This window comes from Physella acuta, unplaced genomic scaffold (genome assembly GCF_028476545.2).
Source record: "Physella acuta isolate Inbredline_101_S28 unplaced genomic scaffold, ASM2847654v3 ptg000377l, whole genome shotgun sequence".
Classification (NCBI taxonomy): domain Eukaryota; kingdom Metazoa; phylum Mollusca; class Gastropoda; family Physidae; genus Physella; species Physella acuta.
In genome coordinates this window covers 45,289-71,528 of record NW_026731896.1, presented here as the reverse complement: position 1 = coordinate 71,528, position 26,240 = coordinate 45,289, and the positions used below count along the sequence as shown (strand labels likewise).

General features: G+C 40.1%; 1 protein-coding gene across 7 annotated transcripts in view; it reads left to right on the top strand.

Annotated features, from left to right (window-relative positions):
* Window positions 1-26,240, top strand: part of LOC131941928 (estrogen-related receptor gamma) — a 56,617-nt gene that overhangs the window by 17,799 nt on the left and 12,578 nt on the right. For 4 of the 7 annotated variants that reach the window (XM_059301542.1, XM_059301540.1, XM_059301545.1 and 1 more), the window contains exon 2: window positions 6,909-7,313. In XM_059301542.1, the coding sequence (XP_059157525.1) occupies window positions 7,266-7,313 (48 nt within the window). In that variant the 5' untranslated portion in view covers window positions 6,909-7,265. Of the gene's footprint in view, window positions 1-2,646; window positions 2,743-6,908; window positions 7,314-22,495; window positions 22,631-22,856; window positions 23,011-26,240 lie in introns of those variants that run through there. The other 3 variants (XM_059301544.1, XM_059301547.1, XM_059301548.1) reach the window with 3 other exon arrangements.

The following is a 26,240-nucleotide window of genomic DNA, read 5'->3' as shown; positions in this document are numbered from 1 at the left end:
CCCCTGACGCTATGAATACAAGACGTTGCAATAGTCAGTGATGTTTGTAAACTATTTGTTTTATTACGCTGTGTGTAGGAAATTATTCATTTCGGGGTATACCGTGAAACAAAGACTGAGAACCGCTATGAATACAAGATGTTGGTTAATGTTTACAAACGGTGGCTTTTGTTTCCCATCTGTCGCTGTGTGGGGTGTGTGGGTGGTGTACATGAAAGTGTGGGGTGTGTGGGTGGTGTACATGAAAGTGTGTGGGGTGTGTGGGTGGTGTACAGGAAAGTGTGTGGGACGAGTGGGTGGTGTACATGAAAGTGTGGGGTGAGTGGGTGGTGTACATGAGACTGTGGGGTGAGTGGGTGGTGTACATGAAACTGTGAGCGGAGTGGGTGGTGTACATGAAAGTGTGGGGTGAGTGTGCGGTATACATGAAACTGTGTGGGTGGAGTGGGTGATGTACATGAAATTGTGTGGGACGAGTGTTACATGAAAGGTTAACTTAAGCAACCGAGACAATAGAAGCAATAGAGCGTGAACAGACCTATTGTTTCTCCAGATCTGATGCTATTCTTGTCACCCGCACACCACGCGATATGTAAATACAAGAATAATTTATGTCTCCAACACACAAGTTCAAACACCATCGTTTTGGTTTTTTTTTTTTTTTTTTAATTTCTGCCTGCATCTCTGTAAATGGTTAAAAATAAAGTTTCTATTACGAATGTGGCGGTCCGTGGGGAATTTGAAGTAGAGTTTATCTGATTCTGTGACCTAAATATAAGAAAGATAGTGTGGTTAGCGAATGGTCCGCCGTCTTTATTTTCCCTAACGTAAGTCGGGTACTCATTAGAGCTGGGTGGACTCAGGGAAGTCTAAAGACCTGAGCCCTGGATCTGAACTGAAGCTTCAGACTATCTAAACACTTAGCGCAGATACATACAGTTGGAAAGACATAATAACAAAGTATATGACAGAAAAACATGGAAGGATAACACTGGTATTTAGTCCTGAGATGTTTTTGTGTTAATCAACAGACTACTCAGGTATGGTAAACAGGTACATTAAAGATTTGTTAAAGGTTTCTTAAATTCCAGAATAAACGGAGGAACTAATTAAATTAATCGCCGGTAACAAATTAGATTTGGCTGGCCGCGTGTTTTACATTATGGTAGTGCATGTACGCTTGGAGTCACTTTTGGGAATAAGTAGGGGCAGTAATCAGTGTGGGTTAATTACCTCCCCTTGTGTGACGTCAACGACTCGTATATCAATCGGCGAGTGGGGTTCTAAATATTTCAACACGGATAATTTATGCGAGGCTATTTTTTATACAATAGCACTGACAACTACCCTACTGTGCGTGTGTGTGTGTGTGTGTGTGCATTGCGTGTGTGTGTGTGTGCATTGCGTGTACGATAGTTTCGTCATCTATTGTAGGCTGTAAGGGGCCACAAGCCTGCAAACTCTAGGTTTCGAAATAAGGGAAATAACAATTTGGGCATCCAATTCAATTTCGTCACCCCCCCCCCCCCCCACACCATTCCGATTTATTTTTTAGTAACGTTTTTTTTTTCCCCGGATATTGGAATGTTCTAAGAATAATAAAATAGACAAAAGTTCGAAAACCTAATTACGCGCCACCGAAGTAATTATCATGGAGACTTGTATCTCAGTTTGCGGTCATCTGATAAACATAGATCCATTGTCCAGGTATCCCCCCCACCCCCAAAAAATTGCTTCCACATTCACACATAACTAACCGTACAACAAAAATGTTACTCAATTTTACATGTTTAAAATTAAAATAAAAACCCGTTTCACATCTTCAATCCAATTAACGCGATTAATTAGTCAACCACAACAGAAACTCATTAGGTGAGTTGTCTAGGTCACGGTGACCCATTGACGGGTTATATCGTCTGCCGGTGTTATCTAATCTTAACTCGTGATCGCCCCTGTTACATAAGTATAACCTAACTCGGTCTAAAAATAGCAAGACAATATGGAGATACATGTGTAATAAAAGCTGCACTATGTTGACATAAAGTTTTATGGTTTGGTTTGAGAGTATCACGAGTGATAGAATGGGTGGTGCATGTGTCTATGTCAGATATAAATAGTAGAAATGTGTAGTATAGGTGTGTGGTATAGGTGTGTTGTATAGGTGTGTGGTATAGGTGTGTGGTATTAATGAGTGGTATAAGCGTATGGTATAAGTGTGTGGTATTTCTTTACTTAGCATATTTTCTTAATATATTTCAACTCTCTTTACTTAATATATTTGAGCTTTCTTTACTTAATATATTTCAACTTTCTTTACTCGTATATTTCAACTTTCTTTACTTGTGTATTTTAACTTTTTATCTGCCACCTGGAATTCCCCATATGGACTGATGAAGATGACGCTAATTAAAAAAGTAATTAAAAAATAGTAATTAGAAAAATTCCCTCGTTGATGAATCTTTGGTCCATTTATCTGCATATTAATGAGGTTAAACTGTCGTTTGGAGTGTTTTGGAATCCACATCCGGGTCATTAAGCACGTGAATACAGAACGAAATCCTAGCCAGGGATTATCATGAAAATATGGACATCCGCGTCAGTTAAGTTGGTGGTTGTTACTGTGGTCAGCTTGTTTAGTAATGTGGTTATGGTCAATGGTGCTTTGTACGGACACGGTGTTACCGTTCGTGGTTTTACTTTCAAGATTGTTGTGAAAATAGGTGTTGGATATAGAGTTTTTTGGTAGGTTTTTAAAAAGTTTTATTTACACATTCTGAGTAGTTGAGTGTTTTTATATAGGCGAATATAACTCCTTGTAAAATTAATATTTGTATCCTATTTTAGTGAAAGCACTCAGAATCCTGCCTTATTTCTTTGGGAGAGTGTGTTCTGTTTATGTAACCCATAATGGGTTAGGCTTGTGGATTTGAGTTAGTGTAGCCGTGTGGTCGAGTGTTGCTAGCAAAGTTTCGCCAAGCTGGCTAAGGTTCGAATCCTGATGGGTCCTAATGTGATCTTTAAGTGGGACAGATTCCTTGTTGTTGGCTATTGTATAAAAAATATTTCAGTAAACTCTACCTCCACTTTATAAAATAAATTCTTCAGTAAACTCTACTTCCACTTTATAAAATAAATTCTTCAGTAAACTCTACTTCCACTTTATAAAATAAATTCTTCAGTAAACTCTACTTCCACTTTATAAAATAAATTCTTCAGTAAACTCTACTTCCACTTTATAAAATAAATTCTTCAGTAAACTCTACTTCCACTTTATAAAATAAATTCTTCAGTAAACTCTACTTCCACTTTATAAAATAAATTCTTCAGTAAACTCTACTTCCAGTTTATAAAATAAATTCTTCAGTAAACTCTACTTCATGAGGTCGGACCCCTAAGGTCCTTGTACCAAAAAAGTGAAGTCTTCGTTTATGTGTAGTTAATTGTGAAAACAAAAAAAGATAAACTTTTTGGATAAACGAAACAAAATACCAGCGACAGTTGTTGTAACGTGCTTCATTCGCACAATTTGGTGTCAGAATATCGAGATAAGGGCACGTTCAATTACTGGTATCGATACCCCCGCGTCTTGTTATCTTGTAGAAAAGCCAGGTTTCGTCACGTCCCGGTAATCGATTCGATCCACAGAGCTCCGGTGGAAAAACTAATTGAATTGACACACACAGACAGGTGGGATAAATTTGAAAACAATTTTTGTATTTGGCACCAGTCAAAATAGTTGGGTGAATAGCCGCGTTGAAAATAATTTTAATTTTAGCACTATGTGTGTAGATAACTGCGTTTAAAAAATATTTTTTCAGCACAAAGTTTTTAAATAGATACGTTGAAATTAAGTATAGTTTTATCGCTGGTACAGATTTTGGTGCGTTAATATTTGTTAAGAATAATATAAAGTTTAGCAAGAAGTTAAAATTGTTTTTTTTAAAAATAATTTTTGCTTAGCAGCTTTCAACTGGTCAATTCGAAACAAAATAGACATAAAAATAATAATCAAATACGTTAGCATTTACTACATGGTGTAGTTATGTGATAAGGGGGGGGGGGGTGGTCTATCCATTGAGCCACTCTCTCCCTGTATAAAAATAGATCTATACAGAAAGCGAAAAAAAATCGACAAACCGCCCCAAGCGTTATGTGCAGTTACGGTATTTCTCAATAGATTAAGTCGCCGTTTCATGCATTGATCGCTTTTGGACACGATCTGCAATGGCTGATATGGCTAGGTACAGCACAAAGGCGATTAGTGGTTTAGCACAGCAGGGGGTAGAGGAGAGGGGGGGGGGGTGTGCCAGTTGGGTGTGTGTGTGGGGGGGGGGGGGGGGGGTATTGGATATGGTGTGCGGTAAAGCTGGCCGGTCACATTAGCCGTACAGACACGGATACAGGACATGCCATGTCAGCTTTTGTCCTGGTGCGCCGCGTGATAAGTCCTGGTGGGACTTTAGGACACGTTGATCGACCCACTAAGGCATATGCCCCTCAGTCGTACTAAGACATATGCCCCTAAGACTTACTAAGACATATGCCCTTCAGACGTACTAAGGCATATGCCCCAGAGAAGTACTAAACCATATGCCCCAATGACGTACTGAATCAAATGCCCCACTGTCGTACTAAGACATATGCCCCACTGTCGTACTAAGACATATGCCCCACTGACGTACTAAGACATATGCCCCACTGACGTACTAAGACATATGCCCCACTGACGTACTTAGACATATGCCCCACTGTCGTACTAAGCCATATGCCCCACTGACGTACCCCAACAAGAGCCCACGTAATGATCACGACCCCAGTTTTCCGAGATTTTTGTGCGCATCCAATTCAACCATGGATGTACGACTTTCCGGTAAACCCCGATTCTAAATCGATTCTTTTGTTTCCGCTTTATTTACCTGTGACGTGGCCGGCGACACACCAACTCGCGTCGTTGTCCATCAAATGTGTTTCAATTGACACGCGTGAAAACTGGCTTACTTTTCTCGTGCGGTGGACGTGACCCTTGACCTTATTGATTCAGATGGGCCAGATAAAAATTCGCCTTGTGGGGAGAACTGGGTTTTTAGCCACGGGAGATATCAGCTGGTCTGGCTTAGCCCGGCTGGACGTCTGCTGTGTAGGGCTTGGACTCGCCCAAAAGATTTTTAAAATTCTTAATTCATCTTTCTGATTCACAAACACCACGTGGTACTAACATTTTTTAAAGGCTTAAAATTACAGTAAAGTAGTTGTTTTTTTTTAAAATTAAATTAAAAAAAAAATGTAATCATCAATAGAAGAGATAACACAGAGTTCATCTGTTACTTTGACCTGCGCTTATCAACGGAGTCAGTGGTTACATTAGGCACGGTCACTATTTTATGAATGGCAGACACTTTTATTTGGAAATGACCGTTAGTGCTTGATGAGACCGCATTGTGAGCGAGTAAATAGCTATTCATGTTTCAGATTGTTGACGATTTTTGTAATTTTTTGTCAAAAGAAAAAGAAATCGAATTTTGTTCCAAGCTTTTATTTACCTTGCTTCCTCGTTATGTCTGTCTGTCTACATCGAAACGGACGAGCGAAATTTCGAGCACTTCTAGCTGACTAATTTCTCTGAAATTCAGTATGTGGGTCAAGACTCAATGACAATTTTTTCTCAGTTCACATTTGACTTTATTTGATGACTAAAGTTTTAATGAATTGATTACAATTTTATAAAATTCGTAGGGTGTCCTACTACTATTCCTCACTTTTATAAGCGCATTGTCATTGTTCATTTGGTGCGCAATTGTAATAGTCATGAAACTCTATTGTATTAAAAAAAAGTATTTCATTCTGTATTGGCGTGCCCTTACGACACGCACAGATGGCATATAAGCCTTAGAGATGCCTGCTTCTGTTTTTAAGATAAGCACACAACATGACTTAATAAGCAAACTAGAAAAAAATCAGCAGCATTCGACATGAGCAATAGTCCTGACCTATAGGACGAGGGTAGACTGAAAGCCGATATTTCCACTCATCAGACCAAAGTTTGCCCGGCCAAAACAAAATGTCCACAGTTTCCTTCCACTCATCAGACCAAAGTTTGCCCGGCCAAAACAAAATGTCCACAGTTTCTTTCCACTCATCAGACCAAAGTTTGCCCGGCCAAAACAAAATGTCCACTGCGACCGTCTCCTTCAGACGAAATTAGTCAACGTCTGCAGTTAGAAGATATCTCCCGATATAAGTATTGGAGAAAATCGATACTGGTCTGATTGCCCTTTCACCCTCTGTCCACTAGAAGCTGACTAGTTTTTTTTTTTACTTTAACTTCCGGTTTTGTTAAAGAAAGAGATTTAACTTAGTGTACGTTATCCAGTAATGTATATTGTATAGTTACGTATTCGACTTAGCAGCATCACTGAAAAACAAAATTTGCTGAAGTTTGATTCGAAACTTATTGGTTTTGACGACTTATGAATAGTTTGCTGTTGATCTTTGTCTCATGACCAGTTCGCTGTTAGTGCTTACGTTAAGATCAGCTGACTGTTGATAGTTGACTTTAGACAAGCTGACTGTTGATAGTTGACTTAAGACCAGCTGACTGTTGATAGCTGACTTAATTATTCACGAGCAGGTCAGGATTCTTGACCACATGATCCAGTAACCGTGTCCTGCTTGACGTCATCGTACAAGGCGAGCTGTCCATTACGTCGTTACGTCATTGTAGCCTCCGCGTGACATGAAGTGTCCATCAAATGGACAGTCGCGATGTTAGTATGTAGTGGCTAGTTTAGGTTGATACCACGATATAACAAGGCATGGATCTTGTTCGGCTCTAAAACAATGGATCTTGTAGGTTTACTTCAATCATCTTCGGAACAATATTGATTTACCTTCCTTTTGTCTGTTTTCAGATAAACCAAATGTAGAATTTACCAAGTGACAAGATTCATCAAGGAAGAAACAAAAAACTTGACACAGACCAAGAAAAAAACAACCAAGCAACAAGTTTCGTTACTTTTGTTCAGAAAACTCTAAACGTGGAATAATCCCTGCCAAGTTTCGACCCCACAGCGTCAAGTTTCTCTGTGTGGTTTAAGATATCGCCGTGTGGTTTGAAGATTTCGCCGTGTGGTTTGAAGACCTCGCCGTGTGGTTGAGGTCCCGTCTTGTGGCTGAGGTTTGTCTGCCGTGCCCCACCCACCATCATTCTGGAGCTAGTCTTGACGTTAGACTCGGGCCTAGGCGAGTCTGGCAGCAGTCATCTGCTCATGTCAGATGACTTTCTGACCCCTGTGGATAGTCCTCCGTCTAATGAAGTAAGTAGGACATTGTCCTTTTTAATTCTATGGGACTTTCGTTAAGGTTTAGACCCCTATCTAATAATTATAGTGATCCGTCTATTGAAGTAAGTAGGACATTGTCCTTTTTAATTCTGTGGGACCTTCGTTAAGGTTTGGTCCCCCATCTAATGAATATAGTCCTCCATCTAATGAAGTAAGTAGGACATTGTCCTTTTTAATTCTTTAGGACCTTCGTTAAGGTTTAGACCAATAAAGTAAGTAGGACATTGTCCTTTTTAATTCTGTAGGACCTTCGTTAAGGTTGGTCCCCCATCTAATGAATATACTCCTCCTTCTAATGAAGTAAGTAGGACATTGTCCTTTTTAATTCTGTAGGACCTTCGTTAAGGTTTAGACCCCCATCTAATAATTATTGTGCTCCGTCTATTGAAGTAAGTAGGACATTGTCCTTTTTAATTCTGTAGGACCTTTTTTAAGGTTTGGACCCTCATCTAATGAATATAGTCCTACTTCTAATGAAGTAGAACACTGTCCTTTTTAAACGATGTAGGACTTAAGTCAATTAATTGTGGTCTAATGAAGGAAGTCGAATATAATTAAAAAAACTAAATTAACCGTTCAAATCTGACTGTCAATGGGGCAGGCGGAGTTAAGTTCACTTGTTTCTGTGACCCCTGCATATGAAGATATAATGTAGTCACAATTTTCCCAGCCGCCTTTAACGTGAGTTAGGTACCCATCAGAGCTGAGTGGACTCAGGGAAGTCCTACGGAGCTGAACCCGAAATCAGAACCCGAGACTTTTGGGTTAGCGTTCGTACGCTCCCATTCGGCATATTCCTATATAATGCTGTAGAACATAGTCACTTAATTAAGGTCTTGTCTTCAATCAATAAAGTCGTTGGATCCTAATTTTCTTATAAAGAAAAATATGGCATTGTGCTTTATATGAGAAAGTATCCTTTGCGTCTCATCTAAAAATAATACGTTAATTTTAGTCAATTAAATAAGGAATTAAGTAGTCCTAAGTCCTCCAGGTAATTGTTCCTCTTAAGGTAAGTAGGACATAGTCCTCCATATTGCAGAAATTTTCCGTTAAATGAAATAGAACAATGCCCTCTATTAAATGAACTCTTATAAAAATTCGTTCAAGTAACAATACGGTGTTGTTAGAAAGTTAACTTACAAGTCTTAGGATCGGAGAACATGTGTTAGACTCGAGTACAAAATGTTAGGATCGAGTACACATCGTATGATCGAGTACATATTTTATAATCGAGTACAAATGTTAGGATCGAGTACACATCGTATGATCGAGTACATATTTTAGAATCGAGTACAAATGTTAGGATCGAGTACACATTGTATGATCGAGTATATATTTTAGAATCGAGTACAAATGTTAGGATCGAGTACACATCGTATGATCGAGGACATATTTTAGAATCGAGTACAAATGTTAGGATCTAGTACACATCGTATGATCGAGTACATATTTTAGAATCGAGTTCAAATGTTAGGATCGAGTAGGCATCGAAAGATCGAGTACATATTTTAGAATCGAGTACAAATGCAAGGATCGAGTCCTAGTGAAGCTACCATCTCAGAGACCATCATTATTATCTAAGACCAATGATGGAGATGGGTGATGCATGCGCATTAGCCTCTAAAACTTGTTTATCTTTTTCCGTTTTGGTCAAAGTCAGTTTTTAGAAGCCACCATTGTTTTTCTAATGATTTTTTTTATGATGAGGCGGGGGAGGGGAGGCGTAGGGACATCTTCATGTTCGGTGGTCAATCATTTTTATTACATGTCATTTGACATCGAAATAACCGGCTACTTGTCATGTGACATCTAATGCCAGACGTCGCTGTGACGCGATATGACTTGATACGGTCTGCGTTTGAGAGTGGAGATAGCCGCGTGACATGCGCGCGCGCTCTAGCGGAAGAAACGGAAGCAGACGAGGGAAGTGCGCGATATCCTCACTGGTGCAAGCAAGATATCTGCCGCCAGCAGAGGACCCCTGATATGGAGGGGTCACGGGGAGTAAAGACCCCTGATATGGAGGGGTCACGGGGAGAAAGGACCCCCATGTGATAGGGCCTGTTTTTAAATGTCGGGGTGCGACGTTATCTCACACCCATCCCGCCACTTCTGATACCATCACGTGTGACGGTTCAAGTTAAATCAGGTCACGATTTCATCAGACGTGTAATTAGTTAACTAATCAGAAAATACAAGTTCCGGTTGGTATCGATTAGTCGTACTCGAATACATTGGGTAGTGTTTGGACTTAAGTTAGGACTAAGGTTAGGTGTAAGGTTTAGTCTAAGGCTTAGACTAAGGTTAGGTGTAAGGTTAGGTCTAAGGCTTGGACTAAGGTTATGTGTAAGGTTAGGTCTAAGGCTTGGACTAAGGTTAGGTGTAAGGTTTGGTCTATGGCTTGGACTAAGGTTAGGTGTAAGGTTTGGTCTATGGCTTTGACTAATGTTAAGACTAAGGACACTGGTAAAAGTTTAATTATATTTGCCTGAAAGAAACACTGAGTGAATCGAAGCCATCTTGTCTTGAAGTGTTATAGATAACAACTGTCTTAAAGCAATTTCGATAACACTCAGTGGGATAACGACCGGACACAATCGAGGGCGATAGTTTGTGTGGAGAGCTGTGGAGTGTGTTCTTGCTGTTTCATGGTCCAAAGTGTGACCCTTAACACGCTACGTGAAACTGATAACCGAGTCCGCCATTTTGGCTCCGGCCTTGACCCGACGCAGCACAGTCACATTTAAAACGCGCTGGTCACTGGTCTATTTTTAGCGCTGGGCGTCTCCGATATATCGGCATCGGATTTTTTTTTTGTAGATTTTTCCGCAATCGATTCTTCTGGAACTCTCTGGACGTGGAGGGGGGTAGGGGGTGGGGGTGAGTATTGAGGCCGCGGCCATGAAAACGAAATCGTTAGATTAAAGGTTGTCCTAGCAAGCCGTTAGGTAATTGCCTTTCCCTTAGATGGGGGCTTTAGGAAATGGAGACAAAATAAATGCATTTGGCGTTAGATTCCTGCCCCCCCCCCCCCCCCATCTCCCCCCTCACACACCCTCCCTCCGGGCGTGAGTAATGGACTGTAATTAGCCGAAGAGACTAGGCGGAGCTCAAGTTTCAGACAAATAGCAACACCGAATGTTGCCGACTATTTCACACTAAACGTACGCTGTTGGGGTGTTTAAATCAGGGGTTCTTAATCGTTGGGGTACCCGTCCCTTCTCACTAAAAACAAATACTTTTAAAATTAATGTTTATTTTTTTTTCCTATGCAAAGACTAAACTTTTTAGAGTATTGGTCTTCACTTTGAACGTAGCTATTTATAGCGTAGGTCTATCGCACCATTTATTAATGTTCGAATGTAAACACTTTCCACATAATGAGAGCCTCTGGTTCTAGAGCTTGTTGATTGAGGTTCAGGTTGGTTGCACTCACCAAGACAACCATGGACCTTGTCACCATGACAACCATGGCACTTGTCACCATGACAACCATGGCACTTGTCACCATGACAACCATGGCACTTGTCCACCCACCCCACCCATAACAAGCATGGGTTTGTCAACCACACACCATGACAACCATAAACCTAGCCAACCACCCACCATGACAACCATAAACCTTGCCAACCACCCACCATGACAACCATAAACCTTGCCAACCACCCACCATGACAACCATGGGATTTGCCCACCACCCACCGTGGGATTTGTCCAGCAACATCTGCGCCTTTTAAATCCGACTGCGTCATGATGTAATCCAGATTAGCCGAAGTCAATCAGATTTCCCTGCTAGAATTATATGCTCCCCCCTTCCCCCCAATGCTCCCCCTTCCCCCCCCCCCCCATCTAAAACGTTACACACATTTTATTTCAACCCACTTATTTCAACCACAGACTTCAACTAAAAATTGTGAACAATTTTGCGAAGTTTATTGAGATCAATTTATTGACCTTTCACCCCATTTTTTCATTAAGCATGATCAGTTTTAATTGTCAATACGTGTGTGTGAGTGTGTGTGGTGGGGGGGGGGGGGGGGTAACTTAATAAAAATTTTAAAATTCGATACGTTGCTGTTTTTAAAATTCTCTACAGGTGCGTTAACCCCGCCTATAATTAGCAGGTAAACGATGTGTGATATTAATTTGTAACTTAAGTACTTGTTTTATTTTTTACATGGTTTTGTTGAATTTTAGAAGGGATAAAATTTAGCATTCACATTTTTGGAGATTATGTGACTTGTGGTGGTACCATAATGACATTTTTACATTGGAGGGACGGTGGAGGGTTGACAGTGCGTTATGTTGTCTCAATAAACTTTTGACCCTGATTAATGTAGGTCACGTGTCCGGTGCCAGCCAATCGCATACCCAGGGATTGAGTCACGTGATGAGGGTGTGGCTGTTGACATATAAAACTGTTGTAATATGATATGATATAATATAATATATATATAATATGATGTCCAGTAAGTCTTCCAAAGCCAGCAACATTTCCCTTAAGATAGATTTTTTTTCTATGCTGGCCCATGTTCTGGATGTTGAATTTTTTGTAATTTTTTTTGAGGGGGGGGGGTTGTTGTGATGGTTGAGGAGGGGGGCAACCTCATTAGTCTATGTACCGACCTTACTCGTCACGGCGGGCAAATACTCCCGTGACGTAGTAGTTTACTTTGACGTTCGTCAAAAGCTGACCATCACCATCAGATCTCTCCACGAAGAGGAATCAGAGGAAGAGGTGGGACGATCAATATAATCTGCTCAAAACATTTAGAGTCAAACATAAACTTGGGAAAGTTCCAAGTCTTAAACCCCAAACTTGGCATACAGCCCCAAACTTGGCACATAGCCCTTAACTTGGCACACATTCCTTAACTTGGCATACAGCCCCCAACTTGGCATAAAGCCCCCAACTTGGCATAAAGCCCCAAACTTGGCATAAAGCCCCAAACTTGGCATAAAGCCCCAAACTTGGCATAAAGCCCTAAACTTGGCATAAAGCCCCAAACTTGGCATAAAGCCCCAAACTTGGCATAAAGCCCTAAACTTGGCGTAAAACCCAAACTTGGCATAAAGCCCTAAACTTGGCATAAAGCCCTAAACTTGGCATAAAGCCCCAAACTTGGCATAAAACCCAAACTTGGCATAAAGCCCCAAACTTGGCATAAAGCCCTAAACTTGGCATATAGCCCCAAACTTGGCATAAAGCCCTAAACTTGGCATAAAGCCCTAAACTTGGCATAAAACCCAAACTTGGCTTCAAGCTCCAAACTTGCCATACAGCCCTAAACTTAGTATACAATCCAAAAACTCGGCACACAGCCCCTAAGAAACTTGGCACCAAAGTTGAAAAAGTCAAAACATTGGTTTTCAAAGCAAAACTGAGTGGAAATTCTTAAAGCAATCAGCTGTTGTTTTAAAGAACCCTCCTCCCAATTTTGTCCCTGACTACACGTTAGATGTAGAATTGGTTCATGTTCACGGGCTTAAGATATTGTTAACGGTTTATGTCGGTTTTTAGTATACGTTCAATGTTGGGGATTCGATTCTCCATTCATTAGTGTTGATGTAATTACTGACCGTGTACCCGCCAGCCACCCGAATCCTCCCCTTAACGCCCGTGTCAGCTCCGTGAAATGATCCGTGTATAGCGTAACACAGGTGGCAAATAGAACCGTTTGGACACACCAGGATCCGCGTAACTTGCTCCGGTTTTTTAAACCAGTGGCTAAAAATAGTTTAAACAGTTTTTAAAATTATTTTTTTTCTGCTAGTAACTAGTCACGTAGTAAATCTCTTCACCCCTCCCATTCACTCCCCCCCCCTCCTTTGCTTAAGTTTATATCCTGTTCCGCTGAAAAATGTGTCGTCATGTCTATTGCGCATGCGCAGTGTGCCTAAGGAGACTGCACCCAACTTCTGTTACCAGTTCAAGGCTGTTTACTATCCAGAACATGTGCCACATTCATCACCCTATACAAGTTTTTATTTTTTTCATATTTTTAAAGGCCTTGAAATATTCTTTGGACCTTGTTTTTGTAAGTGTGTCAGGTTTTTGACGTTGTGAAGTATAACGCGACAAAATCTAATGGGACTACGTGCGCTTAGTGGCGTCACTCGGATGGGGTGCATGTGTGTGTGCGAGGGGGGGTGTTAATATAATTTATCAGTTGAATGAAGGGGTGGTTTAATTACAATCAGTGTTTCTTTTAGAAATTAGAAATTTTTCTCCGGGAAGGTTGGGGGATGAGGGGGGGGGGGGCACCTTTTTTTCCCCAATTATTACTATGAGGGTGGACTGGCTGTGTCCAAAAGGTCTTGGGCATTTTAATAGCGACCCCCCCCCCCCCCAACCCCAGATTGAAGTTTTCAATGTGGTATTATTTTCCCGGTAGACTGGCGGGCCAGTCCACCCCTTACAACTATATTAACAATATATATATATATATATATATATATATATATATATATATATATATATATATATATATATATATATATATATATATATATATATGATAAAAAATCTGGGTAGAAGCTTTGTAAATTTCCAATCTTTGTCTCGCTATGTGTAAAAAAAGTAAAAAAAAAACATATTTCATAAAGCTTCCGTGTCCTTCCTCTCTCTCTGTATATATGAGTGTGAAAAGGGGGGGGGGGGATATTCGATTTCTTAATCCTACGTAAGTCTTCATGAAATAGATATTAAAGAAAACAACATAAATAATCTGTCTAAAAACTCTAATTAGCTGGAATGTTATGTTTTAGATAGTATGCTGGAACAAGACAATCTTGCAAAAGATTGTAATGTGGCTTTAAAAATGTAAAACTCCAGTATAGAGTATCCACATGATTTATATATGGCGGTGTCCTGTCACCCCACGCCCCACTCGGGCGCTAGCTAGCGAAAACATGGCTGCAGCGATATTAGTGGGCTCTAGCTTAAGTCATGCCTGACTGCAGCCATATTAGTTGTCTCTAGCTAAAGTCATATCTGACTGCAGCCATATTAGTGGGCTCTAGCTAACGCCACGACGATGACCGTCAGTGGCCGACATAATTTTAACGCCCCCTTTTCTCCTAGCTTTCCCCGAGATTAAATCAGCATCTCATTTGCATAATCTGTCTTAACATGATTAATCAACATAAATTAAGCCACCGCTATGCAGGTGAAGCATGATGTCCCATTAAAAGGAATTTAAAAATAATTTATATGCGTCCGTCTAGAGTCTAGAGGAAAAATACAAGTCCAAAAGAAATCTATTTCTAGGATAGGTATTAAAAATGTGGGTTAACTAGGGCTACATTTTGGATTACTCCACATTTAAACTGGGGTTCAAGAAAGAACAAGAAAGAACATTTTATATTTTTACGTGTAACCGCAGACTAAGGGTTTTGATATATAACGCTGGGTGCGTCAAGTGGGGGCCTGCTAATTCGCGACCCCATTCATTAGGATAACAATGAATATCACTTAACGCTTGAATAAACAGGTTCGTCAGTGCACCCCCCCCCCATTACCCCACCCCTACCATTTTCCCCCTCCCCAAAGGTGTACTATATGCCTGAAAGAAATTCATGATGCGACATGACAAGCCCAAAGCGGTGTATAATCCATCAAAACCACTTCCCGGATAGAAGTAATCATAGTCACAGCAGTGGTACTTTTTTTCTGGGTAGACTTAGGCAGCGAAACACCGGTATGTTAGGGCGAGTTGACATTTTGGTCTGGTATTTTTGTCCAGGGCTGTTTGACTCGAATACTGTAAGACTTGATATTCCGCTTGCAGAATTATATATATTATAATATATTTTTGTTAATGTCTAATATAGGTATTTTTAATGAAGAGATTTTATTAATGTTAAAGATAATTAATGTGGCGAAGATGTATCAAAGAATTCGCTTCAATTCATGTGTGTTTTATCAAATTTGAGTCAAACGTCTCGGTGAAATATGGAATTCAAATTTGAGTCAGATTTTTTAAGTCAAAAGGAGGCGCCAAACTTTTAGCTAGAGCTAAGGAAGAAACATGTTTTAAGCTTAAGACTAATTAAGACTAATTAAAACTAATTAAAACCAATTAAGTCAAGTAGCCCAGACTGTATTATTCAATGTTTGAGCCCATGTTAAAGACGTTTAATTATCTCACTTCAGCCCCTGGTCTATTAGTGTAACCATATCAAACCTGAGATCTGCGTAGCTATCTAGTGTTAAAGTGTGTAGTTATCTAGTGTTTAGGTGTGTAGTTATCTAGTGTTAAAGTGTGTAGTTATCTGTGTGTCGCCTATCTTAAACCGTGTAGTCATCTACCCGGATCTAGGCCAACCTGAACGATCAAACAGTCCCGTCAAGGCTGTACATGTCCGGTAACATACAGCGACTTAAGACACACGAGTAGGTTCTAATTAAATGATGTGTTTTTAATGACGTGTGTTTATATTAATTAGTTGGACCGTATCCTTCTACTAAATAAAACTTCTTATTCCGGATACAGTCGGTGTGTAATTGTTAAATTATCTCCTCAACTCCTCCCCCTCCCCCCTCCACGCTTTTGTGTTATAATTTAAAAATATAATAGCGTTTATTGAACTCTACTGAGATCTATATATAATACAGTGTTTTTTATTGGATAAGAGGCCTAAGAGAATGGTTTTGATTGGGTGACGGAGTATAAAATCTATTTGACCGGCTTGTTTTGTTTGATGCGTGGTTCAATAGTTGTATTCAAAGAGTCAAGTTTGTTTTGTTCGATGCGCGGTTCAGTGATTGTATTCAAGTCAAGTTTGTCGGCGGTTTAGAGCGATACTTGAACAGGGATCTTCTACAATGGTTTAAATTTGATCTGTGTTTAATGGGGAGGGTTTTTTTTTTTGCTAATGAGTGGTTTTAATGGGGGATAAGTTAATTGTGTATTGTGGGGGAGGGGGGTTGTGACAAGACAGGTAGCTAACAAGAAAAGACATGTTTGGAATGTAAGAAAGGGGGTTGTTAGCAAGAGGGGTGTCTTTGGACAAGAGGGGTGTATGTGGACAAGAGGGGTGTATGTGGACTAGAGGGGTGTATGTGGACAAGAGGGGTGTATGTGGACAAGAGGGGTATATGTGGACAAGAGGGGTGTATGTGGACAAGAGGGGTGTATGTGGACAAGAGGGGTGTATGTGGACAAGAGGGGTGTATGTGGTCAAGAGGGGTGTATGTGGACAAGAGGGGTGTATGTGGACAAGAGGGGTGTATGTGGACAAGAGGGGTGTATGTGGACAAGAGGGGTGTATGTGGACAAGAGGGGTGTATGTGGACAAGAGGGGTGTATGTGGACAAGAGGGGTGTATGTGGACAAGAGGGGTGTATGTGGACAAGAGGGGTGTATGTGGACAAGAGGGGTGTATGTGGTCAAGAGGGGTGTATGTGGTCAAGAGGGGTGTCAGTGGTCAAGAGGGGTGTATGTGGACAAGAGGGGTGTATGTGGACAAGAGGGGTGTATGTGGACAAGACGGGTGTATGTGGACTAGAGGGGTGTATGTGGACAAGAGGGGTGTATGTGGACAAGAGGGGTGTATGTGGACAAGAGGGGTGTATGTGGACAAGACGGGTGTATGTGGACTAGAGGGGTGTTTGTAGACAAGAGGGGTGTATGTGAACAAGAGGGGTGTGGGGTGTATGTGGACAAGAGGGGTGTATGTGGACTAGAGGGGTGTATGTGGACAAGAGGAGGTTCTGTGGACTAGAGGGGTGTATGTGGACAAGAGGGGTGTCTATGGACAAGAAAAAAACCCAGAGGAAGCGGTTTGATAATGCAGTCATCTAGGGCCATCTAATATTTGTATAAGACCAATCACAAAACCTTGATACGCCACTACAGGTAATCACACAATACAATCACAAACACCTGCAAATCTGGTACTGAGCCTTGTTTTGTAACATCTTTTTTTCTTCTAATTAAAACGTCCTGCCGTTGCCTGAGCCTGACCCCTCAGCTTATTAGTTGATCACGTGGGGTCTTTAATCCTTCCTCTGATTACCAAGTCCCCAGTCCCGACTGTGATTGGTTTATTGATTGGATCCCACGGAATTCTTTGTCTACGTAATAGCTAGCATCGCGTTTCCTCCGCTGTCAAACAGCTGCCATTGTTCCTTGGTGCACCTTGCTTTGGTTCCAGTGTTAGCCGTGGCCTTGAGAAGAGCTGTCGTTTGAGCAGGCGTGAATTTGAGCCAGGTTTTTGCCGCATTTGCTGTCCAGGTTTTCACCTGCCTGTTTGCGTACTTTTACTTTTTTTTTTTGTTTGTTTGGTTTTATGTTCATCAGGTTTAGGTTCTAGCTTAGACGTCATGTTTTTTTGGCAACCCTGTCTGTAGGTGTTTTTTTTTTTTTTTAGCAACCGTTGACTTTGGCTAGAGTGCCGATCTGTTTATCTGGCATGACTTAATGCGTTTCGGTTAAGTAGCTATACAGTTTTAAGGCTTGTAACCTTTCGCTAATGCTAATTTGCTGTCAGTGACGTAGGCTTTGGTTATGACGTAGATGCGCGCGGCGTAGTCTGTAGCTTACGCTTCTTGTATACGTCATAGAAATACCTGGGTGAGTAGTGCCCAACACACATACCTGCAAATGTCAGGTTTTCAAGACAGGCCTCATATTGCACACACTCCCTCTCCCCCACCCACATCCCCCCCCCCACCAAGAGCACATCAATAAGGACTTGGGCAACAAGATAAAGTACCAACTCCAGATGGGGGACGGGGGGGGGGGGGACTGGGGGTAGGGTTGGGGGGGAGGCTCTTTGTCTCAGGACGATCGCTTAGGTTTATTTCTTTTACCTTTAACTAACATTTTTCTGTAAAGGTCAGCTTGATTTCCACAGCCGTCTTGTTTGGCGTCTGCCCCCCCCCCCATCCCGCCTGCACCATCTCAAGAGAGCAGCATACCTTTTCTTTGTCTCTTCCCTAACTACTCCCACGTCGTATCCCCCCCCCCACCCCCCGGCCTTAACCAGATGCCAATCAAACAACAAGTTGTTTCCATTTTCAACCGATGAAAACATCAACGTTATGGTCCCATAGTTTACCAACCTTACACCAGTCAATGACCTTAATAAGGGATTATCGCAGTCTATTTTTAAATTTAAAAAACAAAATTTCCCATAGCGCAATATCTCGATCTATTGCATGAGACCGGAAATTCCCAAGTTTTTAACAACGAGTGTGTTGTTTTTGAGAGTTTGATGATACGCGTATCGCTTGCCCTGTGACTAAAGAGGAAGTGGCGAGTTCACGGAACCATGGTAAATTGTTTATTTCGTATCAATAAGATTTCGGTTTTTTAAACACAAAATTCGCATCTAATTTACCCAATTGAGAAAAAAATATTATTTTTAAATAGAAAATATGCTTTAAGTAGTGTCCGCCCCCCCCCCCCCCACCCTCCGGAAACGATAAGTGCCCCCCCCCCGGAAGTTTCAAGTGCACCCAATCCCCTGCTAAAAAATTGTATACACTAAATACTATTAATTACTTAATATCACTTCTAGTACCGTTACGAAACCCCCAAATATTTCCACGTACTCAATAAAGCTGGGTGTGCTCAGGAGTGAAGACCCCCCCCCCCCCCCCACTACCGATCCTGATTGGCCGTACATTTGACATAGTGCGGCGTGCAAGGGATCTGGGCCGGTGTACGATATATACCTGCAGGGCCGGTGTACTTTGGACAGGGGAAGACCAGGTGTGGTTTAAAGATGCGTAGGTTTGTACCTCGTGATAAGCTTTTCCTTCTTTCTTTAAAGAGAAAAAAAAAAGGTTTTTGATCACTGAATAGATTCAATAGGGGTGGTGTGTGTGGTTGGGATTAAGATGTGTATAGGGTGCATTGTGTGGTGCGAGATATACCTCACTCCTGGGAAAGCAGAGGGGGAGGGGTAGTCGGAAAAATATTTGAGACAAAATAGATCAGTCTAAGTGTGTCAGGACATTCCTATTGTGTTTAGACTGCCCTCATAAGCCTGGTCGGTACTCGTGTGTTTAGACTGCCCTCATTAGTCTGGTCAGTACTCGTGTGTTTAGACTGCCCTCATAAGTCTGGTCAGTACTCGTGTGTTTAGACTGCCCTCATAAGTCTGGTCAGTACTCGTGTGTTTAGACTGCCCTCATAAGCCTGGTCGGTACTCGTGTGTTTAGACTGCCCTCATAAGCCTGGCTAGTACTCGTGTGTTTAGACTGCCCTCATAAGCCTGGCTAGTACTCGTGTGTTTAGACTGCCCTCATAAGCCTGGCTAGTACTCGTGTGTTTAGACTGCCCTCATAAGTCTGGTCAATACTCGTGTGTTTAGACTGCCCTCATAAGCCTGGCTAGTACTCGTGTGTTTAGACTGCCCTCATAAGCCTGGTCAGTACTCGTGTGTTTAGACTGCCCTCATAAGCCTGGCTAGTACTCGTGTGTTTAGACTGCCCTCATAAGCCTGGTCAGTACTCGTGTGTTTAGACTGCCCTCATAAGTCTGGTCAGTACTCGTGTGTTTAGACTGCCCTCATAAGCCTGGCTAGTACTCGTGTGTTTAGACTGCCCTCATAAGTCTGGCCGGTACTCGTGTATTTTGGGAGTCCTGTTATGTGAGGATTATTTCTCGTGTGTTAAGGCAGTCTTAGTAGAGTGGTCCTGGTCTGTTAGGGCTTGACTGAATTTACAACACACTTGAGATACAAAGTCTGCCGTACACATAACACAGCTTGTGCAGACCGCATATCCTAGAAACACACCTGGCTAAAACTCTAGCCATCCTAGACCCCAGGTAACCCAGACCCCAACTAACCCAGACCCCCAATTAACCCAGACCCCCAATTAACCCAGACCCCTAATTAACCCAGACCCCCAATTAACCCAGACCCCCAATTAACCCAGACCCCTAATTAACCCAGACCCCCAATTAACCCAGACCCCCAATTAACCCAGACCCCCAATTAACCCAGACCCCCAATTAACCCAGGCCCCTAATTAACCCAGACCCCCTACCAACCCAGACCCCCAACTAACCCAGACCCCCAACTAACCCAGACCCCCAACTAACCCAGACCCCCAACTAACCCAGACCCCCAGATAACCCAGACCCCCAACTAACCCAGACCACCAACTAACCCAGACCCCCAACTAACCCAGACCACCAACTAACCCAGACCCCCAACTAACCCAGACCCCAAGTAACCTAGACCACCAACTAACCCAGACCCCCAGATAACCCAGACCCCCAACTAACCCAGACCACCAACTAACCCAGACCCCCAACTAACCCAGACCACCAACTAACCCAGACCCCCAACTAACCCAGACCCCAAGTAACCTAGACCCCCAACTAACCCAGACCCCCAACTAACCCAGACCCCCAACTAACCCAGACCCCAACTAACCCAGACCCCCAACTAACCCAGACCTCAGCTAGCCCACAGACAGCTGTAGGCAACAACAAACTTCACACACGATTTATTTTTTTTAATCTTACAAATGTTTGAACACTACCCACTACTTCTTACCCACACCCCCGTCTTACCCCACCCCCGTCTTACCCCACCCCCAATAAAAAAAAAACTCCAGTAAATAAAACCACCCTTCTGCGTGGTTTTCATCACCGTGGTGCCGGCAGCTCTTTGATTCACGTCTGTTCCACCTTTTGGCACAAAGCCCTCGGTACGCGTGTTCTAGCGCCTGAAGTTCCCAAGTTTCATTCCGTAGTTTTATGTGCATTCTTGCGCTTTAAACGAACCTCTCAGCTTACATGAGTACTATTGTTACATTCTTTGTTGTTTTGTTTATGTAATGTTGATGGAGGGGGTGGGGGAGGACATATATCTAATGTTTATGGGTGGGTGGGGGTCTAATATGTTATTTTTTATTTATTTTTTGCTGCCAAAACTATACCTAGCCCTATCTACGAAATTGTTTTATTTCTGACCCTACCGCAAGGCTAGACCCTGATTATACAATTAATTGATACCGTCAGAAGAAATGCCGTAAAGCTAACCTGTCTTCGGGCAATGTTTTTAAAGATAAAAAAAAAAAATTCTTTACTTTATTTATCCAATATTGATCAAATAAGTAGTTTTTGTTTTGTTCATCATATGAAATAGCCAATGTTGTATAAGTGTTTTACTCAATTTGTTTCCGTGTTAACAAATTTATTTAAATAAAAAAGTCTTATGGGATTGAAACTGTTGTCCTTTGTTTGGCTTAACTAGCAATGCTTGCTAATATATTTTAACATGTACACTTTATTATATTTAATATTGTTAGGCTTTCATTTTAAATAACCTGTCTTATAAACATAAAATACTATGTTACAAAATGATAAATTCTCTGGGCATATTTTAAAATAAATTTTGAAAATGCAATTATTTAAACAATTTTTATGCGGCTATTGTTTCAAACCTTGTTTCTTATTTTCTATTTTAAAACTTGGAATGCAGTTGCCTTCGTCATCGAGCGCTGGTTATTTCCCTTTTTGACTGCAGGATCCGAGGTCTGTTACGTCAGCAGGCGGTGTGGCAGAGAGTGCGTGAGCGGAGTTTAACGCCATTCTTTATTTTCGGCCTTGCAGCAAAAATGTTTTTAAAAAAACCACTGGAACGCTGTAATTTTACGGGCACGCATTGACGTAATACTTTTATAATATTGATCATTTTGTGGGTAACTTTTCACCATATAAAGATAATCAAAGCATCTTTTAAATATCAATACATACTTTTAATAGCCTATCAGAGTGTATGTCGTTGTGCAAGCCTACACATATTTTTTTACAATTTACACACTTGTTTATAAACTTAAAGCAAAATTAAATATAAATAAATAATTTTAGAAATCGCTTTTAAAAAATGGAGAATCCTTAATATAAAATAGTATACTCCTATTACTAACTTTTAGCTTTTCATACATTTAAGTCTTACGGCAAAGCAGAAATATTCCTAAACCTATGTTTATCAGACGAATCAGGGGAACTAATACAGGGAATTAACAAAGTTTAGTAATTACTCCCTTATCACTCCTTATCTCTGTTTATATGATTTCCAGTACAGTAGCCGAACACATGTGAGCCAAACTAAACTTGACCTATTTTTACAGCTGCGCATGCGCAAATCGTTAACTTATCCACGCGGGCGGGACTTAGTAAGTTGAATAGGGCTGTGTGCTGATGCAACGAAGCAACGGGATTTTATCATCTCACCGCGTTGAAATTGTGTAGCTTATTACTATTAAAAACGCGTTTTTTCGAACTGTTATTGGTCTTTTAGCTGTATTACACACTACAGTGAGTATCATTGTCGTGATATTTGACTGTTTTCTATAATATTTGTATTGTATTTTAAGTATCCACGTGTAAAAATGTGTTGACCCACCTACTAAATCTCTCACCCAGCTGATGTGTCAAGGCCGGTAATGCTTTGTACTGATTGCGCTGATTGGCTCAGCTGCTGATACTTTATATTTTAGAACCAATAAAACATTGGGTTAGTTAAACACTGAGTCAAATATCGTTTTCTGACTATTTACCGGTAGCCATTGATTTGACAATCCAGTTATCAATTGTAAATGTTTTTACAATAGTTCTGCGTGGAATTCAGCGGTAATAGAAGTATTTGATTGGAGTATTTGTTCTACACTACACAGTATTGTATATGTTTCAGAAATGTAAGTGCTTTACTAAGAATAAAATAAATTATGTCACAAACGGGGTACAGATCAGCTACAGTGCTACAACACACACTTGGTTACAACTGTCTACACACTGCACATTCACAATCAATCACTCTATTTTCTGATCTCGGTAGACTTACATTTACGTCACTGGCGTAGCAGTCGCAAAAATTAAAAGGCTTCGATCTATATTTCTAGATCTAGATCTACACACTAATTGACTAAATTTAGTTTAGAGTCTAGACTCGAGATTTAGATTAGTGATTAGTGGACTTACAATTAAAAACTTTGAATTTAGAATGCTTTTATTAGAATTGTCTAATAAAATAGTTCTAGATCTAGACTAGTTTTGCTTTTTTAGACTAGATCTAGAATCTAGATCTAGATATCTAGATTCTATTATCTAGAAAAATAATAGAATAATAATAGAAAAACTTAGCTTAGGCCTACTACATCTATTATCAATTAATCTAGATATAGAATAGATCTAGAAGCTAGAGCTAGAGATCCAGATTATATCTAGATCTAGAATCTAGATATATACTAACTAATCTATATTTATAGTATATAGTATAGTCAATAGTATTTATAGTCTATATCCTTGTGATCTACTTTATAACTTTACCAGTTCTTTATGAAAAAAAATCTAGATCCTAGATCTATCTAGATCTAGAATCTATATCTCTAGACTCTAGAATACTCTAGATTATAAGTAGATCTAGTCTAGATCTTATAGATCTAGATTCTAGTCTAGATCTAGATCAAGAAATGTGTGACTTAAATGGCCCAATTACTAGATCTATAGATCTAGATCTAAATCTAGCTGTGATTCCTAAACTAATAGCCTACTTATTTTATTAGTATAACTCAACTGTAATGTAATTAAGACACTCTTAGGCAGTAAAGAATAGATCTATCTCTAGATATCTAGAAGAGTTTTTAATAAAATAGTACCAGTTTGAAAATATAATCCAAACCACAATAATAATATTTAATTGTACCTCTGGCCCTCTTTATTTTAGCATGTGTGTAGTAACTTCACTGTTTTACACCTATTGGTTCATAGATCAATTATTATCATCATTGTGACTGTTGATAGTGTCACTTTGTTATGATAATTGATTGTTTAAGCTAAATAAGTATGAATAATAATAATCTAATGATTTAATAATTAGATCTTCATTTATACAAACAATCACAATATTGACTCAGTCTAGACTTATGTAGATTTAGGTAGATCTAATTCAGCTTTGTGTGTAACTATGGTGTGGTGAGAGTTCATTTATTAATTTAATTCAATACCTTTTTTAAGGCCTATTTAGTGAAGTTTAAAATGTATTAAGGTCTACTTTTTACACATTCAAAAAATATTATATTATAGTTATGCCTAGATATATATATATATTTACTAGTCATAAAATAAAAACTAAGAATTCAAGGAGATCAATACCAAACACATCAAAGTTTTATGCCAACATCCAGAATTTGTTAGCATTTAGATTAGATATTGACTGCAATACCGATTCAAAGTACAAATTGTTTGTTTTATTGTTTTAGACTGACTAAAATCTCTTAAACAACAATCAAGCTTGTTAGTTATAAAAAATATATTTAATTTAAATATTTATTGCCTTGTTTCCCCCTATTCTCATTGCAAGTTCACACTACCAGTCCTGTTTTTATAGTGAAGTTTAAATAGATCTAGTTATTTTGTACCTACAAACTACAATCTACATGTAGATTCCATTAGTTAACATGATTGATTTTAATGCATACTTCACTGCATGGCCATCATAACATGGCTAATAATTGTGTGATCATTTGTTTATTCATGCTACTAATAAAAAAATATTAAGTGTCTGGTTTATTGTCGCTTGAGTTAGATTTAGATTTAATTCAAACTGAATCCAGTTTAAACAATGCTCAGTGTTTCATTTTTGTGTTATATAAAGTAGAAATGTAATGAACAGTAATGGCAGAAGTTTTGTGCATTAAAAACCTGCTTTAAACATGTTTAAAACTACACTACCTGTGCATATTTTCATCCTACCAAAGAAATGTGTTGCTATTTAAACCCTAGCACAGGCAGCATAATTTTCCTCAGCTGGGTAGATTCCAGTTATTTTCATGCTGACTTCCCTTTGCCAAAAGCTAGAAATAAGATCTGTGAAAAGTGTACATTATTTTTACTTTAACCTCATGTTGCTACTTGTTGTGTAGTATGCTGTTTAGCTTGTTTAGCTTTTATCCTATCTAAAAAGTTGTTTTTGAAATGTGTATTTGTTCTTTAAAAGATAAATGCGTTGCTGTACCTGGGGTAAATATTGAAGCCATTGTTTAGGTTCCAGTGTATTATTATTATTTGACCATTTGGTATTTCAATATCATGTGTCATATTGCACATATGACTAGGACATACATTATAATTTATATGTAGAGGAGATTTTTACTCAGAGTATCTATATAAAGCTGATATAAGAGTGCATTGTTTTTATTGAAGATTTTTTGTTGTTTCATACGAAAAAAAAGAGTTTTGTTAAAGTCCAATTGGGTGTTAATGATAGACGAGGAATGGGCTATCACTCAGCGACAGCCTGAGATCGATAATTACATTCCGCTCCCGCCACCAAAGCTCTTTTAGGGAAGTGACGGGGCCGTGCCCGGTTGGATATTGGCTGCTGCTGGCAAGTCCGACCAGCAACTTGTTGACTCGGTGTGTGTGTACTGACACGCTGTTCACCTTTTTAGATTGTGTACACTTCTTGATTGGATTAGATAGTAGTGTACATTGAGCTTGTAAGTACAATGCCATAGATATAGATAGAACTCACAGAAATGGAAACACTTGTAGCTGTGTGCTGAGCAGGGTAGCTAGTGTGTGATACAAACCACCCGGTAGGCTACCTGTTGTGGCATTCGTGAGAATATAGGCCTCTGTTAGTATTTAATCAGCAGCGCCATCGCAAGTTTTATATCTCCACCTTTGACACGGGCTTGATAGATATGACTGGAATAACAAAGCAGCCAGTCGTTTCTATGTTACACTCATGCTTCCAGCCCCCTCTCCCCCCTCCACGACATTCGCTATGCTTGTTGCTTTTAACTGTTGTCACGAGAAATGAATCTACTCCTGTCACTAATGGCTTCCCTTTAAAAAAGTCGCACAATTTCACGAGGCCAATGTTCTCTAGCATAGACCATAAATCAAATAGGTGTGGGCCACC